Here is a 17,995-nt window from a genome sequence, read left to right as displayed (position 1 = left end):
AACAGTTGAAACCAGAATTTGCTCTTCTAACTAACTTCACAAGCCAATCTATTAAAAATGATGCTCTGCAAAATAATTCACAAACCCCACCCTTTGTATAGATTTTTAAGTGAGTCACAAATTTAGCCCTGGGAAAAGTGCTATTAGGATATACAACACACATAAAGTGCTATTCATAAAGAATACTTTTCTGTTGAGAAATGTTTCCAAAAAACCGAATGATAGCAATGAGAATTAGAAAATGAGAGCACCCTTTTTAATAGTTAAATAAAAACACAAACATACCATGATGAGATATTCGGCATCTGTTATGTTTGCCACCCATTTAAGATCCACCTTGGTCAGAAACCATGAGGCTCATGTGAACTGTAGAAATAACCACTGCCCTATAAACTCATTCAAAGCATAACAGAAACTCGCCACAAAGAGAGTAGAGTTCTATTTTACCATTTGCGATAGCATAATTATGAACCTATTGTAACAAAAATGCACCCACAACTGAATTAGTATCTTACTTTCACTGTGTGAGTAAGAGAGAAAGGTTAACGTTATTGTATAATTTAACTATGCAAATCCATGAGTGACCTCAATTCTTAAAAGCATTTCCTAAATTATGGTAAATTATTTTTATTGTTATTTTGAATCCTGATAGACTTCTTTAATATCTCTAACTTTGGTGAGAGGAAACCTATTCTGACTTTCACATTACTACTATTTAATTAAGCCTACATAGGTTTTCAAAAGTTTTATTCACTGAAACTGATATGAAGACCTTCTTAAGTGTAACACAGACGAAATGATAAAATCAACATGCTGCATGACTTCCAGAGAAAAAATGTAGATAAATTCTATCACTTGACTTTATTAAGGAAATAAAAATACTTAAATCATTTACTTTAGTTATGAATTTCTAGATATATTTTAATTCATTTCTCCATGGAATACAGATAAAAAAGACTGTATAAACTCTTGTTTTCATAAATTTAATGGGTTTTAAATTATTGTATACAGATATCTTGGGTCTTAATATGTGCATAATTTCCTTCAGGCCCATTAGAGAAAGCAATAATATTTCATTTTCAAAAAGTCATTATCTCTTAAGAATGTCTCCTGAAGGGTTCTTAATACCTTGCATGAATATGCAGGTACTCAAATGGATATCTAAAGTAGAGATTTCATATATATTTCATTCTCTGGCTTGAAGGTGAGAGTGAGTAGCATGACTTCATTTTCCTAATCCCATTCTTGCTACATTGTGTTAATACAGATTTATGAACCAGAATAATGGTGAGTTCCTAATCTGGAATTGACACTCTCTTTTCATTGTGGGGGTTTGGGGGAATGGTGGGTAGGGGGGGATATCTTTATGCTATTTGATTATCTTGGGTAGACACAGATTTTCCCAAGTGAGGCTGGAAGTCTCAATACCATTAAGTATTAAGACCTGTTTATCAGATTCCAAGAGGTTTTACTGTGATGTATCTAGCCATGACTGTGTTGATCCTCATGCACACAACTGTACTGAGGACAGTGCCATGACCCTTTATTTTGGAGTTTTTCCAGTATATTCTCTAGCAAGAAGTGTCATACTGCCATCTACAGACAACACTGTCCCTATTATAATCATCATTCCTCACCCAATTTTCCTCCAATCAGGAGTCATTTTGTTCTGATTTTCTACCAAACTTAAAATGAATCCATATATCTATTCAGATACTTCTGCAGAACACGATCATTTTGATCCCAAGTTGAGTCAGTAGATTCTGTAAAGTCCTACTTCAACTGAAAATAATTAAAAAATATAAAATTAGAAAGGTTACTTAGAAACTTGGATTACCTACCAGTCTGGTGTGTACAGACACAGGGGTCTTGAAAGTTGTCACTGGATAGCTGCACTCAGAAACGCTGTAGGGATCAGAACTGCTGGAGGAACACTTGGAGATGGAATCACAGCCCACGAAGGTGTTATCAAGAGGCAGTTCCTGGATAATGTGGTGCTTTGAATTCAGGGGAGTTTCCGGCTGGATCTGGAAGGCAGGCTGTGGAGAGGCAGATTTGTAGTGCCGGGCCAAATCAGGGCTGTCAGGCTTGAAAGTAGTAGGTGTAGTGCCCCAGTTGTACTTGCCCATGGTTTGCTCTTCCAGTTCAATGGGAAGGTCTAGTGTGACGCTGTTTCCATCATTGTCAGCATCATCTGCCTTAGTTTCTTCAATAGTAACAAAGTTAAGCAGCAAGTTCTTAGGGGTATGCTTCTTCTTCTTCTTCTTTTTCTTCATCATTATCATCTGCCTGTTTTCTGGGTTTGGAGTAACCCATTCAGAATTCTGCTTGTTTTTCTGAGCAGCCTTAAGGTGTGGTGATTGGCGGCATCTTACTACAGCAGTGATGAAAATAACAAGGATGACAGTTATGGTGCCTGCAACAATGGCAACCACGATCTTGACATAGTCACTGGATGGTGAGGATGTATCAGATGTCTCAATACTTTGGGTCACTGGTGTTTCAATATTTTTGCGCACCAATTCATAGATCAGTGTAGCATTGGTCACTGACTCATTCATAAATAGATTAACATTTACAACATTGAAGAGAGAATCAGGTTGTCCTAAGTCCTTGACTTTGACTACCAGTTTGTGTAAACCAAGGTCTGCAAGGACACATTTCTCCTTCAGTGTAATGTTGCCTGTTGTTTGGTCAATCATAAACAGACCTTTTGTGTTTCCTCCTACAATGCTGTAATGAAGCTCTGCATTCATACCAGTGTCATTGTCAACAGCAACTACCGTGAAGACCACTGTGCCTGGATTTGTGGATGGCAGAACCAATTCAAAGGAGTAGTTCGAAGAAGGGACAACAAAAACTGGTTTGTTGTCATTGACATCAACCACATTTATGGTGACTTTGGCAGTTGAAGAACGTGATACCCTACCACCATCCTCAGCCTTTACATAGAAAGTATAAGATTCTTGTTTTTCTCTATCAAAGGAAATATTCGGTCGGATGACACCAGTCTGTGGATCAATGGTGAAATCATCACTTGCGTCTAAAATGGAGAGAGTGACTGCAGAATTTTCTCCATAATCAGGATCAGTTACAGTGATTAGTCCTACTGTGCCATGTCTTGGAAGGTTTTCTGGGACATAGAAGTTGTACTCATTGTGAGTGAAAATTGGACTGTTGTCATTCTGATCAAGAATAGTCACTAAGACTGTGGCATTGGTTATTAAAGGTGGCATCCCGTTATCTTTTGCCAGAACTGTGAATGAATATTTTTCCTGTTTTTCTCTATCCAGTTTCTTCGCTGCAGTCAGAATGCCTGTACGACGATCCAGGTTGAATTCAGATGGAGCATCAATGCCAAGCAGGTAGTTTATCTCAGCATTATGCCCTGTGTCTGCATCCATTGCACTTATTTTTGTCAACTGGGTGCCAGGAGAGTTATTCTCAGGAACAGAAAGACTTATGAAAGGCTGAGTGAAAACTGGAGCGTTGTCATTTTCATCTTTTACTTTGATGAGGAGCATGGATGATTGATTCAAAGGAGGTTTGCCAGCATCTGCAGCCAGTAATTTAATAGCATATTCTCTTGTGGACTCGTAGTCAAGATACGCAGCAGTCTCTAGGAGGAACTGATTACTGAATACTGGCCTCAACCTGAAAGGGACTTCATGATCTGTAAAGCACGTCACCCTACCATTAAGGTCAGCATCCTTATCTGTCACAGTTATGAGCGCAATTTTTGTGTTGAGTGGAGAATTTTCTGAAAGAACCACGGTGCCATTGATTGGATTGATGATATATCTTATGTCAATTGATGGGACATTATCATTGACATCTGTAACATTTACTAGCACCATTGATCTTGCTGGTATCAATCCACCATCACTTGCCAAAACCAGTAACCTGTGGTTTGGTGATTCCTCCCTATCCAGTGGTTCTTTGATTGTGATAAGTCCACTGGTGGAGTTGAGGTGAAATAGCCTCTTGGCCATGTTGGAGACTAGATTGCTGAAATAGAAGTGAATCCTGGCATTTTCACCTATGTCGGCATCTGTGGCATGAAGTTGTGTCACTGAAGTACCTACAGGAGCATTTTCTGGTATACTGACTTCAATCTCATTCTCCTTGAAGACTGGGCGGTTATCGTTTGTATCAGCAACGCTGACTTGCAAAATGGCAGTACTGGATCTTTGAGGAAAGCCACCATCTTCAACCTTTACTTTCATTACATATGTATCTTTCTCTTCCCTATCTAACTCCTTTTGAACTATCAATTGTGGCATCTTCTCTCCTTCTGGTGTTTCAATAACATCAAGCCCAAAAATACTTTGACCCTGGAAAACATAGAAGGAAACATTTTAGCTTATATTATTATTTAATGAGACCAGTTTTCAATTCCTTGAAGTCATATGACATAGGCTCAACTCAAAAATAAGTGCCAGAGACTTGAGTTCTAAGTCCCAACTTTGTCAGTAACTAATATTGTCACCACAAACAAGATGCTTAACATCTCTACACATTTGTGAAATTAGAGTTGTGCTAGAAGATGTTCTAAGTGCTTTTCAGGTTGTAGCACTTTGTGGTGATAAATGTAACATTTATGTGAACTATTAAAGATTTCAAAATGAACAAGTATGTAGAATTTTAAAAAGAATTATCACTAAGTTTCACATGGTGAATGAACTTATAAGTGAATTAAAAATGGTTACTCCAAATGAATTAAAATATCTTGCTGTAGATTTCAGTTGTCTAGGACACCTTTTCACCACCAGAAGTAACAAGCAAGTATAAAATCTTTATCCAAGACAAAAGTGCATATATCACATCTAATAAATACAGCTAATAACTTTGGCAAAGGGAGAAAATATGCAAACTCTGATAAGAATAAAACCTTGTGCAAAATACACAGACTTTCTTTTTTTTCCCCTATAGAAACAGGTGTTAAAAATGAAATTTCTGGGAATTCCCTGGTGGTACAGTGGTTAGAACTCGGTGATTTCACTGCCGGAGCCCAGGTTCAATCCCTGTTCGGAGAACTAAGATCCTGCAAGCCATACATTTTTTTAGAGATTAACAGAACAATGTTATTTAACTTCTATTTTTTTTTTTAATGAGCATGCACAATGAACTGAAACTAACATGCCAAAATGTCAAACTGGAAAATATTGCTATAGGAACAGTACCTATATTTTCTTTATGCCTATAAAGTCAGATTATGGGAATGTTTAAAATCAGTTTCCTCTGGTTCTGGCTTCCCTCAAAACCCTCAAGGAAGTGGTTCAATTAATATAAAACTGTAAAATTCTTAAAGTGCTTGGGCTCTCTTAAGTGCTATTGTTTATCAGCACACAGAGGATCTCATACTCTTGTATAAGTCTTTAAAATAGTCAAATAATTTTGATAAAGTCCAATTTATCAATAGAAAATAAAAAATTTTAAAGTCCCTTCTCTGAACTACAATAAGATAAGCCCTACACAGACAAACAGTGATCTTGATAGCTGATTGAGGAGTAGCATTCACTGGCTCTCAGGTGCAGTTCTAGCCAGTGTTACCTGTAGCACTTTGACAGAAATGAATAAGATAGAAAGGTACTGGAGGCTGTGAAGATCAGAAGATCTTAAGATTCCTAGTACATGGGTGATTTATGAACCCTTACATACATGCATGCACACACACACACACACACACACACACACACACACACAACCACACACTACAATTTTAATTCTTCAATATATTTTTTAACATAAAAGTTGCTGACATGTGCTGAAGATCAGTTATTGAGATCTCATCTATGTGCTCTGTCCTGAAAGAACAGGAGAGCATCTGAGGGTTTTTTCTCATTGTTCTGTCATACCAGTTTCTAAAATAAGATCCTAAATGTTAGAAACCAATGAACGATATCAGGTTTTCAGGGACCACTAGAATATATGGTGAGATTATATGGTCATATTATCTTTTATAACTTATCAAAGTGTTATAATTGCTTACATAAAATCTAGTACAGTACTTAAGTACAACTACATTTTTCCTCATGAATTGCTTGAAGATATTTCTGCATTTTTTTGGATTTTTTGTGTATGTTTAGATTCACCTACTCTTTTATTCAAATCCAGACCATAATATATCTTGATGGAAGAATTAAATTTTTATTATGAAATTTAAGGTGGCATTTCAGAAATATTAATTAAAATCATCATTTTGCTTCAATATAATTTAAAAAAAATTTCCTACAAGGTAACCAATGTGTATTAATCTTAGTTTTAATTCATAAACTAAAATGAGCATTCTATTAATATTTTACTTATATAAAGCAATAACCAATTTTCTTTGCCAAGGATAATATTTTTCATGTAATACCTATCTACGAGTGTTAAAATTAGCAAATATATTTTAAGAAAAAAAGAATTTTACAACAATAATATTAAATATACATACAGTATTTACTATTATAATTTGATTTAGGTAAACAGTGATTAATGATAATTTTACTTTTGTAATGATATTTCAAAAGGCTTTTAGGAAGGTTCAAATCTGGAATGTCTCACCTATGGGTAGAAAAAATAGCTTCTGAATTGAACTTCACAGAAATCCATTGCATTTAATACAATTTTGTTAATTCTTGGCATGCCAATATTCAATGGCTAATATGGTCACAGCATTCTTCTAGGCACTGGCGATATAGTGGTAAGTAAAAATATTTTGCTAATGTAATGGAAATTAAATTTTAGCTAAGATGAGGGAAAATCAATAGCAATCTAAGTATCTACTGATGTTGATACTAATAGATTTATGTTAATTGAAAATAATTACATTTTTACTAAGGGCTATAAAAGTAGATTATAAAGAATTATTAGAGGTTATATAAGGGGGAACTAGCATATATTATATAGCCTAAAAACAACAAGTGAATAACTGAAGGTCTTGAGTTTCAGACTCAATTATCCAATTTATGACTATAATACATCTGGGGAAAAGAATATGCTAGTTTTAATTTTTAATTTTATTCATTTATGTTTATGTATTTTGTGTTTGTATATTTAGAGCTTAGTCTTATGTGTTTGCCTGAATTTTGCATTGACCTTTGCTTTCCCAAGCAAATGAATGAAGGGTTATGACACTTGAAAAACCCAAGAACAGCATGTTTGCTGTCCTTAACTATTTTTTTTTTTAATTTTTATTTATTTATTTATTTTTGGCTGTGTTGGGTCTTCGTTTCTGTGCAAGGGCTTTCTCTAGTTGTGGCGAGCGGGGGCCACTCTTCATCGCAGTGCGTGGGCCTCTCACTGTCGAGGCCTCTCGTTGCGGAGCACAGGCTCCAGACGCGCAGGCTCAGTAGTTGTGGCTCACGGGCCTAGTTGCTCCGCGGCATGTGGGACCTTCCCAGACCAGGGCTCGAACCCGTGTCCCCTGCATTGGCAGGCAGAGTCTCAACCACTGCGCCACCAGGGAAGCCCTGTCCTTAACTATTATATGTGACGTGACAGTAATGTTAAAAGATAGATTTTTCAAATTTTCAAGATGATAATGAGATATACATACAAGATAATGGACAATGTTCATACTGCTCTTCTGTCTTCTATGACTGCTCTGTCCAATATGACAGCGATTAGTCACACATATTTACATTTAAATTTTAATTAATTATAATTAGATAAAATAAAAAAAAAATCAGTACCTTAGTCTCACTAGCCACATTTCAGTTCCTATAGCTACATCTGAGTAGTGGCTATGGCATTGGACAGCACAGATATAGAACTTGTCCATTATTACACAAAGTTCTATTGTACTGGACTGTTCTAAGACGTTACATTTTCTTTAATAAAAATCTATGTTCAGGTCAGGGGATTTTGTGCCTACCACCCCCACTCAGATATTTAGAGCTCTACAAATGACTTGCTAGTTTACATATTTAAATTTCAGAGTGGGCATGAAGATGGTGGAAGAGTAAGACATGGAGATCACCTTCCTCCCTACAAATACATCAGAAATACATCTACATGTGGAACAACTCCTACAGAACACCTACTGAATGCTGGAAGAAGACCTCAGACCTCCCAAAAGGCAAGAAACTCCCCACGTACCTGGGTAGGGCAAAAGAAAAAAGAAAAAACTGAGACAAAAGAATAAGGACGGACCTGCACCAGAGGGAGGGAGCTGTGAAGGAGGAAAGGTTTCCACACACTAGGAAGCCCCTTCACGGGCGGAGACTCTGGGTGGCGGATGGGGGAAGCTTCAGGGCCACAGAGGAGAGCGCAGCAACAGGGGTGCAGAGGACAAAGCGGAGAGATTCCTGTACAGAGGATCAGTGCCAACCAGCACTCACCAGCCCGAGAGGCTTGTCTGCTCACCCGCCGGGATGGGTGGGCATTGGGAGCTGAGGCTCGGGCTTCAGTCAGATCCCAGGGAGAGGACTGGGGTTGGCGGCATGAACACAGCCTGAAGGGGGCTAGTGCACCACGGCTAGATGGGAGGTAGTCTGGCAAAAGGTCTGGAACTGCCGAAGAGACAAGAGACTTTTCTTGCCTGTTTATTTCCTGTTGCACGAGGAGAGGGGATTAAGAGCGCTGCTTAAAGAAGCTCCAGGGACAAGCGTGAGCTGTGGCTATCAGCTCGGACCCAGAGATGGGCATGAGACACTACGACTGCTGCTGCAGCCACCAAGAAGCCTGTGTGCAACCACAGGTCACTATCCACACCTCCCCTCCAGGGAGCCTGTTCAGCCCGCCACTGCCACCATCCCATGGTCCAGGGACAACTTCCTCGGGAGAACACCCGACATGCCTCAGGCTGGTGCAACGTCATGCCAGCCTCTGCCGCCACAGGCTCACCCCACACTCTGTACCCCTCCGTCCCCCTGGCCTGAGAGAGCCAGAGCCCCTGAAGCAGCTGCTCCTTTAACCCCGTCCTGTCTGAGTGAAGAACACACGCCCTCAGGCGACCTACACGGAGAGGCGGGGTCAAATCCAAAGCTGAACCACAGGAGCTGTTCGAACAAAGAAGAGAAAGGGAAATCTCTCCCAGCAGCCTCAGGAGCAGCGGAATAAATCTCCACAGTCAACTTGATGTACCCTGCATCTGTGGAATACCTGAATAGAGAATGAATCATCCCAAATTGAGGAGGTGGACTTTGGGAACAACTATATATATATATTTTTTTCCCCCTTTTTCTCTTTTTGTGAGTGTGCATGCATATGCTTCTGTGTGATTTTGTCTGTATACATTTGCTTTTACCGGTTGTCCTAGGGTTCTGCCTGTCTGTTTTTTTTTTCTTTTATTTTTTAGTGTAGTTTTCAGTGCTTGTTATCATTGGTGGATTTGATTTTTTGCTTTGGTTGTTCTCTTCTTTCTTTTATTTTAATTACTTAAAATTGTTTTAATAATTATTTTTGTTTTTTAATTTTAGAACCATTTAATTTAATTTTATCTTTTGCTTTCTTTCTTTCTTCTTTTCTCCATTTATTTCTGAGCCGTGTGGATGACAGGCTCTTGGTGCTCCAGCCAGGTATCAGGGCTATGCCTCTGAGGTGGGAGAGCCAAGTTCAGGAAATTGGTCCACCAGAGAGCTCCCAGCTCCACATAATATCAAACGACGAAAATCTCCCAGAGATCTCCATCTCAATGCCAAGACACAGCTCCACTCAACGACCAGCAAGGTACAGTGCTGGACACCCTATGCCAAACAATTAGCAAGACAGGAGCACAATACTACCCATTAGCAGAGAGGCTGCCTAAAATCATAATAAGGTCACAGACACCACAAAACACACCACCAGACGTTGACTTGCCCACCAGAAAGAAAAGATGCAGCCTCCTCCACCAAAGCACAGGCACTAGTCCCCTCCACCAAGAAGCCTACAAAACCCACTGAACCAACCTTAGCCACTGGAGGCAGAAACCAAAAACAACGGGAACTACGAACATGCAGCCTGCAAAAAGGAGATACCAAACACAGTAATTTCAGCAAAATGAGAAGACAAAGAAACACACAGCAGATGAAGGAGCAAGGTAAAAGCCCACCAGACCTAACAAATGAAGAGGAAATAGGCAGGCTACCTGAAAAAGAATTCAGAATAATGATAGTAACGACCATCCAAAATCTTGGAGAGAGAATGGAGAAAATACAAGAAATGTTTGACAGGGACCTAGAAGAACTAAAGAGCAAACAATCATGAACAACACAATAAATGAAATTAAAAATTCTCTAGAAGGAATCAATAGCAGAATAACTGAGGCAGAAGAACGGATAAGTGACCTGGAAGATAAAAGAGTGGAAATAACTACTGCAGAGCAGAATAAAGAAAAAAGAATGAAAAGAAATGAGGACAGTCTAAGAGACCTCTGGGACAACATTAAACGCACCAAAATTCAAATTATAGGGGTCCCAGAAGAAGAAGAGAAAAAGAAAGGGACTGAGAAAATATTTGAAGAGATTACAGTTGAAAATTTCCCTAATATGGGAAAGGAAATAGTTAATCGAGTCCAGAAGCAAAGAGAGTGCGATACAGGATAAATCCAAGGAGAAACACACCAAGACACATATTAATCAAACTATCAAAAATTAAATACAAAGAAAAAATATTAAAAGCAGCAAGGGAAAAACAACAAATAACATGCAAGGGAATCCCCGTAACGTTAACAGCTGATCTTCAGGAGAAACCCTGCAAGTCGGAAGGGAGTGGCAGGACATACTTAAAGTGATGAAAGGGAGAAAACTACAACCAAGATTACTCTATCCAGCAAGGATCTCATTCAGATTTGATGGAGAAATTAAAAACTTTACAGACAAGCAAAATCTAAGAGAAATCAGCACAACCAAACCAGCTTTACAGCAAATGCTAAAGGAACTTCTGTAGGCAGGAAACACAAGAGAAGGAAAAGACCTACAATAACAAACCCAAAACAATTAAGAAAATGGTAATAGGAACATACATATCGATAATTACCTTAAATGTGAATGGATTAAATGCTCCCACCAAAAGACACAGACTGGCTAAATGGATACAAAAACAAGACCCATATATATGCTGTCTACAAGAGACCCACTTCAGACCTAAGGACACATACAGACTGAAAGTGAGGGGATGAAAAAGATATTCCATGCAATTGGAAATCAAATAAAGCTGGAGAAGTAGTTCTCATATCATACAAAATAGACTTTAAAACAAGCACTATTACAAGAGACAAAGAAGGACACTACATAATGATCAAGGGATCAATCCAAGAAGTTGTAACAATTGTAAATATTTGTGGACCCAACATAGGAGCATCTTAATACAAAAGGCAAATACTAACAACCATAAAAGGGAAAATCAACAGTTACACAATCATAGTAGGGGACTTTACCACACCACTTTCACGAATGGACAGACCACCCAAAAGGAAAATAAATAAGGAAACAAATTTTAAATGATACATTAAACAAGATGGGCTTAATTGATATTTATAGGACATTTCATCCAAAAACAACAGAATACACATTTTTCTCAAGTGCTCATGGAACATTCTCCAGGATAGATCATATCTTGGGTCACAAATCAAGCCATGGTAAATTTAAGAAAATTGAAATCGTATCAAGTATCTCTTCTGAAAACAACCCTATAAGACTAGATATCAATTACAGGAAAAGTCTGTAAAAATTACAAACACATGGAGGCTAAACATTACACTACTTAATAACCAAGAGATCACTGAAGAAATCAAAGAGGAAATCAAAAAATACCTAGAAAAAAATGACAATGAAAACGCGATGACCCAAAACCAATGGGATTCAGCAAAAGCAGTTCTAAGAGGGAAACCTATAGCAATACAAACCTGCCTTAAGAAACAAGAATCATCTTGAATAAATAACCTAACCTTACACCTAAAGCAATTAGACAAAGAAGAACCAAAAAAAACCCCAAAGATAGCAGAAGGAAAGAAATCATAAAGATCAGATCAGAAATGAAGGAAACGATAGCAAAGATCAATAAAACTGAAAGCTGGTTATCTGAGAAGATGAACAAAATTGACAAACCATTAGCCAAACTCATCAAGAAAAAAAGGGAGAAGACTCAAATCAATAGAATTAGAAATGAAAATGGGGAAGTAACAACTGACACTGCAGACATACAAAGGATTCATGAGCGATTACTACAAGCAACTATATGCCAATAAAATGGACAAATTCTTAGAAATGCACAACCTGCCAAGACTGAACCAGGAATAAATAGAAAATATGAACAGACCAATTAGAATCACTGAAATTGAAACTGTGACTAAAAATCTTCCAACAAACGAAAGCTCAGGACCAGATGGCTTCACGGGCGATTTCTAGCAAACATTTAAAGAAGAGCTAACACCTATCCTTCTCAAAGTCTTCCAAAATATAGCAGAGGGAGGACCACTCCCAAACTCATTCTACGAGGCCACCATCACCCTGATACCAAAACCAGACCAGGATGTCACAAAGAAAGAAAACTACAGGCCAATAACACTGATGAACATAGATGCAAGAATCCTCAACAAAATACTAGCAAACAGAAACCAACAGCACATTAAAAGGATCATACACCATGATCAAGTGGGGTTTATGCCAGGAATGCAAGTATACTTCAATATATGCAAATCAATCAGTGTGATACACCATATTAACAAATTGAAGGAGAAAAACAATATGATCATCTCAATGGATGCAGAGAAAGCTTTCGACAAAATTCAACACCCATTTATGATAAAAACCCTCCAGCAAGTAGGCATAGAGGGAACATACCTAAAATAATAAAGGCCGTATATGACAACCCCATAGCCAACATCGTCCTCAATGGTGAAAAACTGAAACCATTTCCACTAAGATAAGGAACAAGACAAGGTTGCCCACTCTCACCACTATTATTCAACAAAGTTTTGGAAGTTTTAGCCACAGCAATCAGAGGAGAAAAAGAAATAAAATGAATCCAAATCGGAAAAGAAGTAAATCTGTCACTGTGTGCAGATGACATGATACTTTACATAGAGAATCCTAAAGAAGCTACCAGAAAACTACTAGAGCTAATTAATGAATTTGGTAAAGTAGCAGGATATAAAATTAATGCACAGAAATCTCTGGCACTCCTATACACTAATGATGAAAAATCTGGAAGTGAAATTAAGTAAACACTCCCATTTACCATTGCAACAAAAAGAATAAAATACCTAGGTAAAAACATATCTAAGGAGACAAAAGACCTGTATGCAGAAAATTATAAGACACTGATGAAAGAAATTAAAGATGATACAACTAGATGGAGAGATATACCATGTTCTTGGATTGGAAAAATCAACATTGTGAAAATGTCTCTACTACCCAAAGCAATCTACAGATTCAATTCAATCCCTATCAAACTACCAGTGGCATTTTTCACAGAACTATAACAAAAAATTACACAATTTGTATGGAAACACAAAAGACCCCGATTTGTGAAAGTAATTTTGAGAAAGTAAAATGGAGCTGGAGGAATCGGGTACCTGGACCTCAGAGTATACTATAAAGCTGCAGTAATCAAGACAGTATGGTACTGGCACAAAAACAGAAATATAGATCAATGGAACAGGATAGAAAGCCCAGAGATAAACCCATGCACATATGGTCACCTTATCTTTGATAAAGGAAGCAAGAATATACAATGTAGAAAAGACAGCCTCTTCAATTAGTGGTGCTGGGAAAACTGGACAGCTACATGTAAAAGAATGAAATTAGAACACTCCCTAACACCATACACAAAAATAAACTCAAAATGGATTAAAGACCTAAATGTAAGTCCAGACACTATCAAACTCTTAGAGGAAAACAGGCAGGACACTCTATGACATAAATCACAGCAAGAGCCTTTTGACCCACCTCCTAGAGAAATGGAAATAAAAACAAAAATAAATAAATGTGACCTAATGAAACTTAAAAGCTTTTGCACAGCAAAGGAAACCATAAACAAGATGAAAAGACAACACTCAGAAAGGGAGAAAATATTTTCAAATGAAGCAACTGGCAAAGGCTTAATATCCAAAATTTATATTCAGCTCATGCAGTTCAATATCAAAAAAAACAAACAACGCAATCCAAAAATGGGCAGAAGACCTACACAGACATTTCTCCAAAGCAGATATACAGATTACCAACAAGCACATGAAAGAATGCTCAACATCATTAATCATTAGAGAAATGCAAATCAAAAGTACAATGCGATATCATCTCACACTGGTCAGAATGGCCATCATCAAAACATCTACAAACAATAAATGCTGAATAGGGTGTGGAGAAAAGGGAACCCTCTTGCACTGTCTGTGGGAATGTAAATTGATACAGCCACTATGGAGAACAACATGGAGGTTCCTGAAAAAAATAATAATAGAACTACTATACGACCCAGCAATCTCACTACTGGGCATTAACCCTGAGAAAACCATAATTCAAAAAGAGTCATGTACCACAATGTTCATTGCAGCTCTATTTACAGTAACCAGGGCATGGAAGCAACCTAAGTGTCCATTGACATATGAATGGATAAGGAAGATGTGGCACATATATACAATGGAATATTACTCAGCCATATAAAGAAGCAAAATTGAGTTATTTGTAGTGAGGTGGATGGACCTAGAGTCTGTCATACGGAGTGAAGTAAGTCAGAATAGAAAAACAAATACCGTATGCTAACACATATATATGGAATCTAAAAGAAAAAAAAAAGGTCATGGAAAACCTATGGGCAAGACAGGAATAAGGATGCAGACGTTCTAGAGAATGGATTTGAGGGCATAGGGATGGGGAAGGGTAAGCTGGGACAAAGTGAGAGAGTGGTAGTGTATATATGGACATATCTACACTACCAAATATAAAATAGATAGCTAGTGGGAATCAGTTGCATAGCACAGGGAGATAAGTTCGGTGCTTTGTGAGCAGTTAGAAGGGTGGGATAGGGATGGTGGGAGGGAGGGAGACACAAGAGGGAAGTGATATGGGGATATATGTATATGTATAACTGATTCACTTTGTTCTAAGGCAGAAATTAACACATCATTTTAAAGCAAATATACTCCAATAAAAATATTTTTTAAATAAATAAATAAAAATAAATAAATACATTTTGTATTATCCCAGTAATTTGAAAAGGAGTTGCCTACATATAAGACATAAATACTTTTCAACAAAGTTTTGGACAGATACCTAAGTCTGATGCTAAAGTGTGGTACCAACATGAGCTTACTATCTTTAATGAATGACTATTCCAAGGCTGTTCCTCTGTCTTGTCTCCTTCAGGAATAAAGAATGACTAACACATGGATCCAACATTAGTTCTACCCCATGTCAGTTAGCTCAACTGACATTCAAATCCATATGAACCATGAAAAAACCTGAAGCTCTTTGCCATATGTTAGACCTTGACATGAAAACAATGGGATAGATGAAAAGAAGAAATAAAGATATATGGTATCTTAATTTATCACCTTGCTACCTTTACCGTAGATATGTCCTATATACAAAAAAAAAATAGTTAGAGCTTTGGGATAATTGTAGTATCCTGAATTCCAAACTTACTTAGAATTATTTCCCCCTTGTTTATAGGGAAAAAATATTGAGAAAATCCTTTGCTATCTCTCCCAAATGGTCATCCTTTGGTGAGAGAACTATCACTCATCTGTGTGTCTCTCTCGGTAATTTACTTAAGCCTCTATTACATTAATGAATGTGAGTGTAGGATAAAATGGTCTCAAGCTTCATTTATATGTATGATCTCTAAGGACATAGCACCCAGCATATACGAACACATTAAATAAGCGTTTGTTAGATGAATAAATGCACAAATTAAAAAGAGAATTCCTATTTCCAAAGAAAAAAAAGAGAAAGAGCAAAGTTTGGTTGTTCTTGTTTTTAATTTTCAGTCTGTGCTTGAATAGGAATATACTGTAATTGTTGACTCAGGTTGCTTTTTTTCTTTTGCTTTAATTAAATTGTCCAAAAAACAATTTCATAATTATTTTATAAAACAACTATTTTTTTTCTGTTAGGGATATGATAAGCTACAGTGTCAATCTCTGGTAAAAATTTATAGCCTAGTTGTAAACCTTTATTTTTGGAAGAAATAATGACACGTACTTAGTTTGGTAAGTGGCCTGTGTACTGACAAAATACAAAACCCTACATCTGTCAAACACCCATATGTACAAACAAAAAAAAGAGACAACAAAAACTCAAAGAAGAAAACAACATACTATATGAATTGAATGCAACACATTATACGTTGATTTTGGATCCTGGTGTCTTAAAATAGTTTGATCTCATGTACACAAAATTGCCAATTCCAGTTCAGGTTAAGAAAAAATTTGGGACTTTCTAATAACCTCATGTAATTCAAAAAACTAATTTCATTTGTGAGTGGCATTTCTTCCTAAATTCAAAATTAAGATGAGTTTGCAAATCTAGGACAAAAACCGCTGAAATAAGCAGGATGTTATTAAGCTCATCGGAGACTTTAATTCTTTGTAGGGATTTGTAAAATTAAGGAAAAGAAAGTTGGTGCTGGATATGAAATTCCCAAGAGAAGTATTTTTGCTTTTGAAAAAAATGAATAAGGAATATTCCTTGCTGAATTAAAAGCTATTTTTTTGCCTATTCTTCTGTGAAAGAATTAGCTGAACCATTGTACTAAACTTTAGCATTTTTGACATATGCATGTGCAAGACACCACTTTATTGCCTATTGGAAGGTAATAAATAACACAGCAGTTCCAGAGCTATAAATCTAGTACAGTTGCCCAGAAAATGCATACAGTGCCAGTAAGTACTAAAAATAGTTCCAAAGAGATTGGATTCTAAAACTGCTTACATAAAAGCTGTTTATTCTGTAGATTGAGGAATGCTGGGGGAAAGACTAAAAATGTATTTCTGAGCTTTACCACTGCTTGATTTATCAAGAGCTAACCTGACTTTAAAAAAAAAAAATTCTTTTTTTTTTACTGTTACTGATACATCTTTGGGCCAGAGAAATGCCAGTGTTTATCTATTTGCATAGTTTCAAATGGATAAAACCACAGAGATATGGCTATTTTGGAAAACAATAGGGAAATAAATTTAATATTCTTAATACAAATATAATTGGTACTATAATAAATTTACTTTAATTCCATTAAAAGTTCATTGGTTTGCTATAGGCTGCCTAGAACTACTGAAGACGATAGCAACTCTTTCTGAAATATTCAACATTGTGATGTCATTTAGATTCTATGCACTATTTCAAGAACATTTCTTTCAGCATTCATTTGTAGCACTGTCAAGGGAAATACAATAAAAAATGGATTACATGTAAAATGACCTGAGCCATTAGTCACATATTTGACAATAACCTTGAAGTCACCAAGTCCCTACTTACTTTAAAGTTATATTACAGAAAGGAAAGTCATGTATTTAAGAAAGTATCAACTCTCTTCGGAAGAAAAGAATTTACATTAAAATATTAACAGCACTGGTGTTAATCTTGGCAAAGCCATGCACAAGGTTTAAGATATCATACGTTTATTTTATCTATTTGATATTTAGCAAAGACTATTTAATAGAACAATGATATTGTAGCATATGGTTCTTTTTTTTAATGTTAGTCCCAAGAAAAGTAATTCCTTCCATTGACTTTTTTTTCTTTGTTTCATCAGATTTCAACATTAGGAACAGCTTGTTTGTTTTTCCTCTTTAACAAAAGAGTACGTACTCGGGAAGGTCACTGAAAATGGTAGTGTCTTGATACTAACTTCTGTCTTAAAGGATTTTTTGTGGTGATGTATGATAAATCTATCTATTTCCTTTTTTATGGATGTGTGTCATTGTCACTATTCTGTGTCTTCCAACAAGGAGAATAATCAAACTACTTGATTATATTATTTGGAATAAGCATTCAGATTGAAATGTTTAAAAGTGTTAACTTAGGGGCTTCCCTGGTGGTGCAGTAGTTAAGAGTCTGCCTGCTAATGCAGGGGACACGGGTTCGAGCCC

The 17,995-nt window shown here is 36.8% G+C and overlaps 1 protein-coding gene across 1 annotated transcript in view; it reads right to left on the bottom strand.

Annotated features, from left to right (window-relative positions):
* Positions 1-17,995, bottom strand: part of PCDH11X (protocadherin 11 X-linked) — a 773,446-nt gene that overhangs the window by 673,795 nt on the left and 81,656 nt on the right. The window contains exon 3 of the mRNA XM_032620904.1: positions 1,842-4,334. Within this exon, the coding sequence (XP_032476795.1) occupies positions 1,842-4,334 (2,493 nt within the window). The remainder of the gene's footprint in view (positions 1-1,841; positions 4,335-17,995) is intronic.

This window comes from Phocoena sinus, chromosome X (assembly GCF_008692025.1).
Source record: "Phocoena sinus isolate mPhoSin1 chromosome X, mPhoSin1.pri, whole genome shotgun sequence".
In the NCBI taxonomy this organism is placed as follows: Eukaryota; Metazoa; Chordata; class Mammalia; order Artiodactyla; family Phocoenidae; genus Phocoena; species Phocoena sinus.
This window is presented reverse-complemented; position numbering and strand designations above follow the sequence as displayed.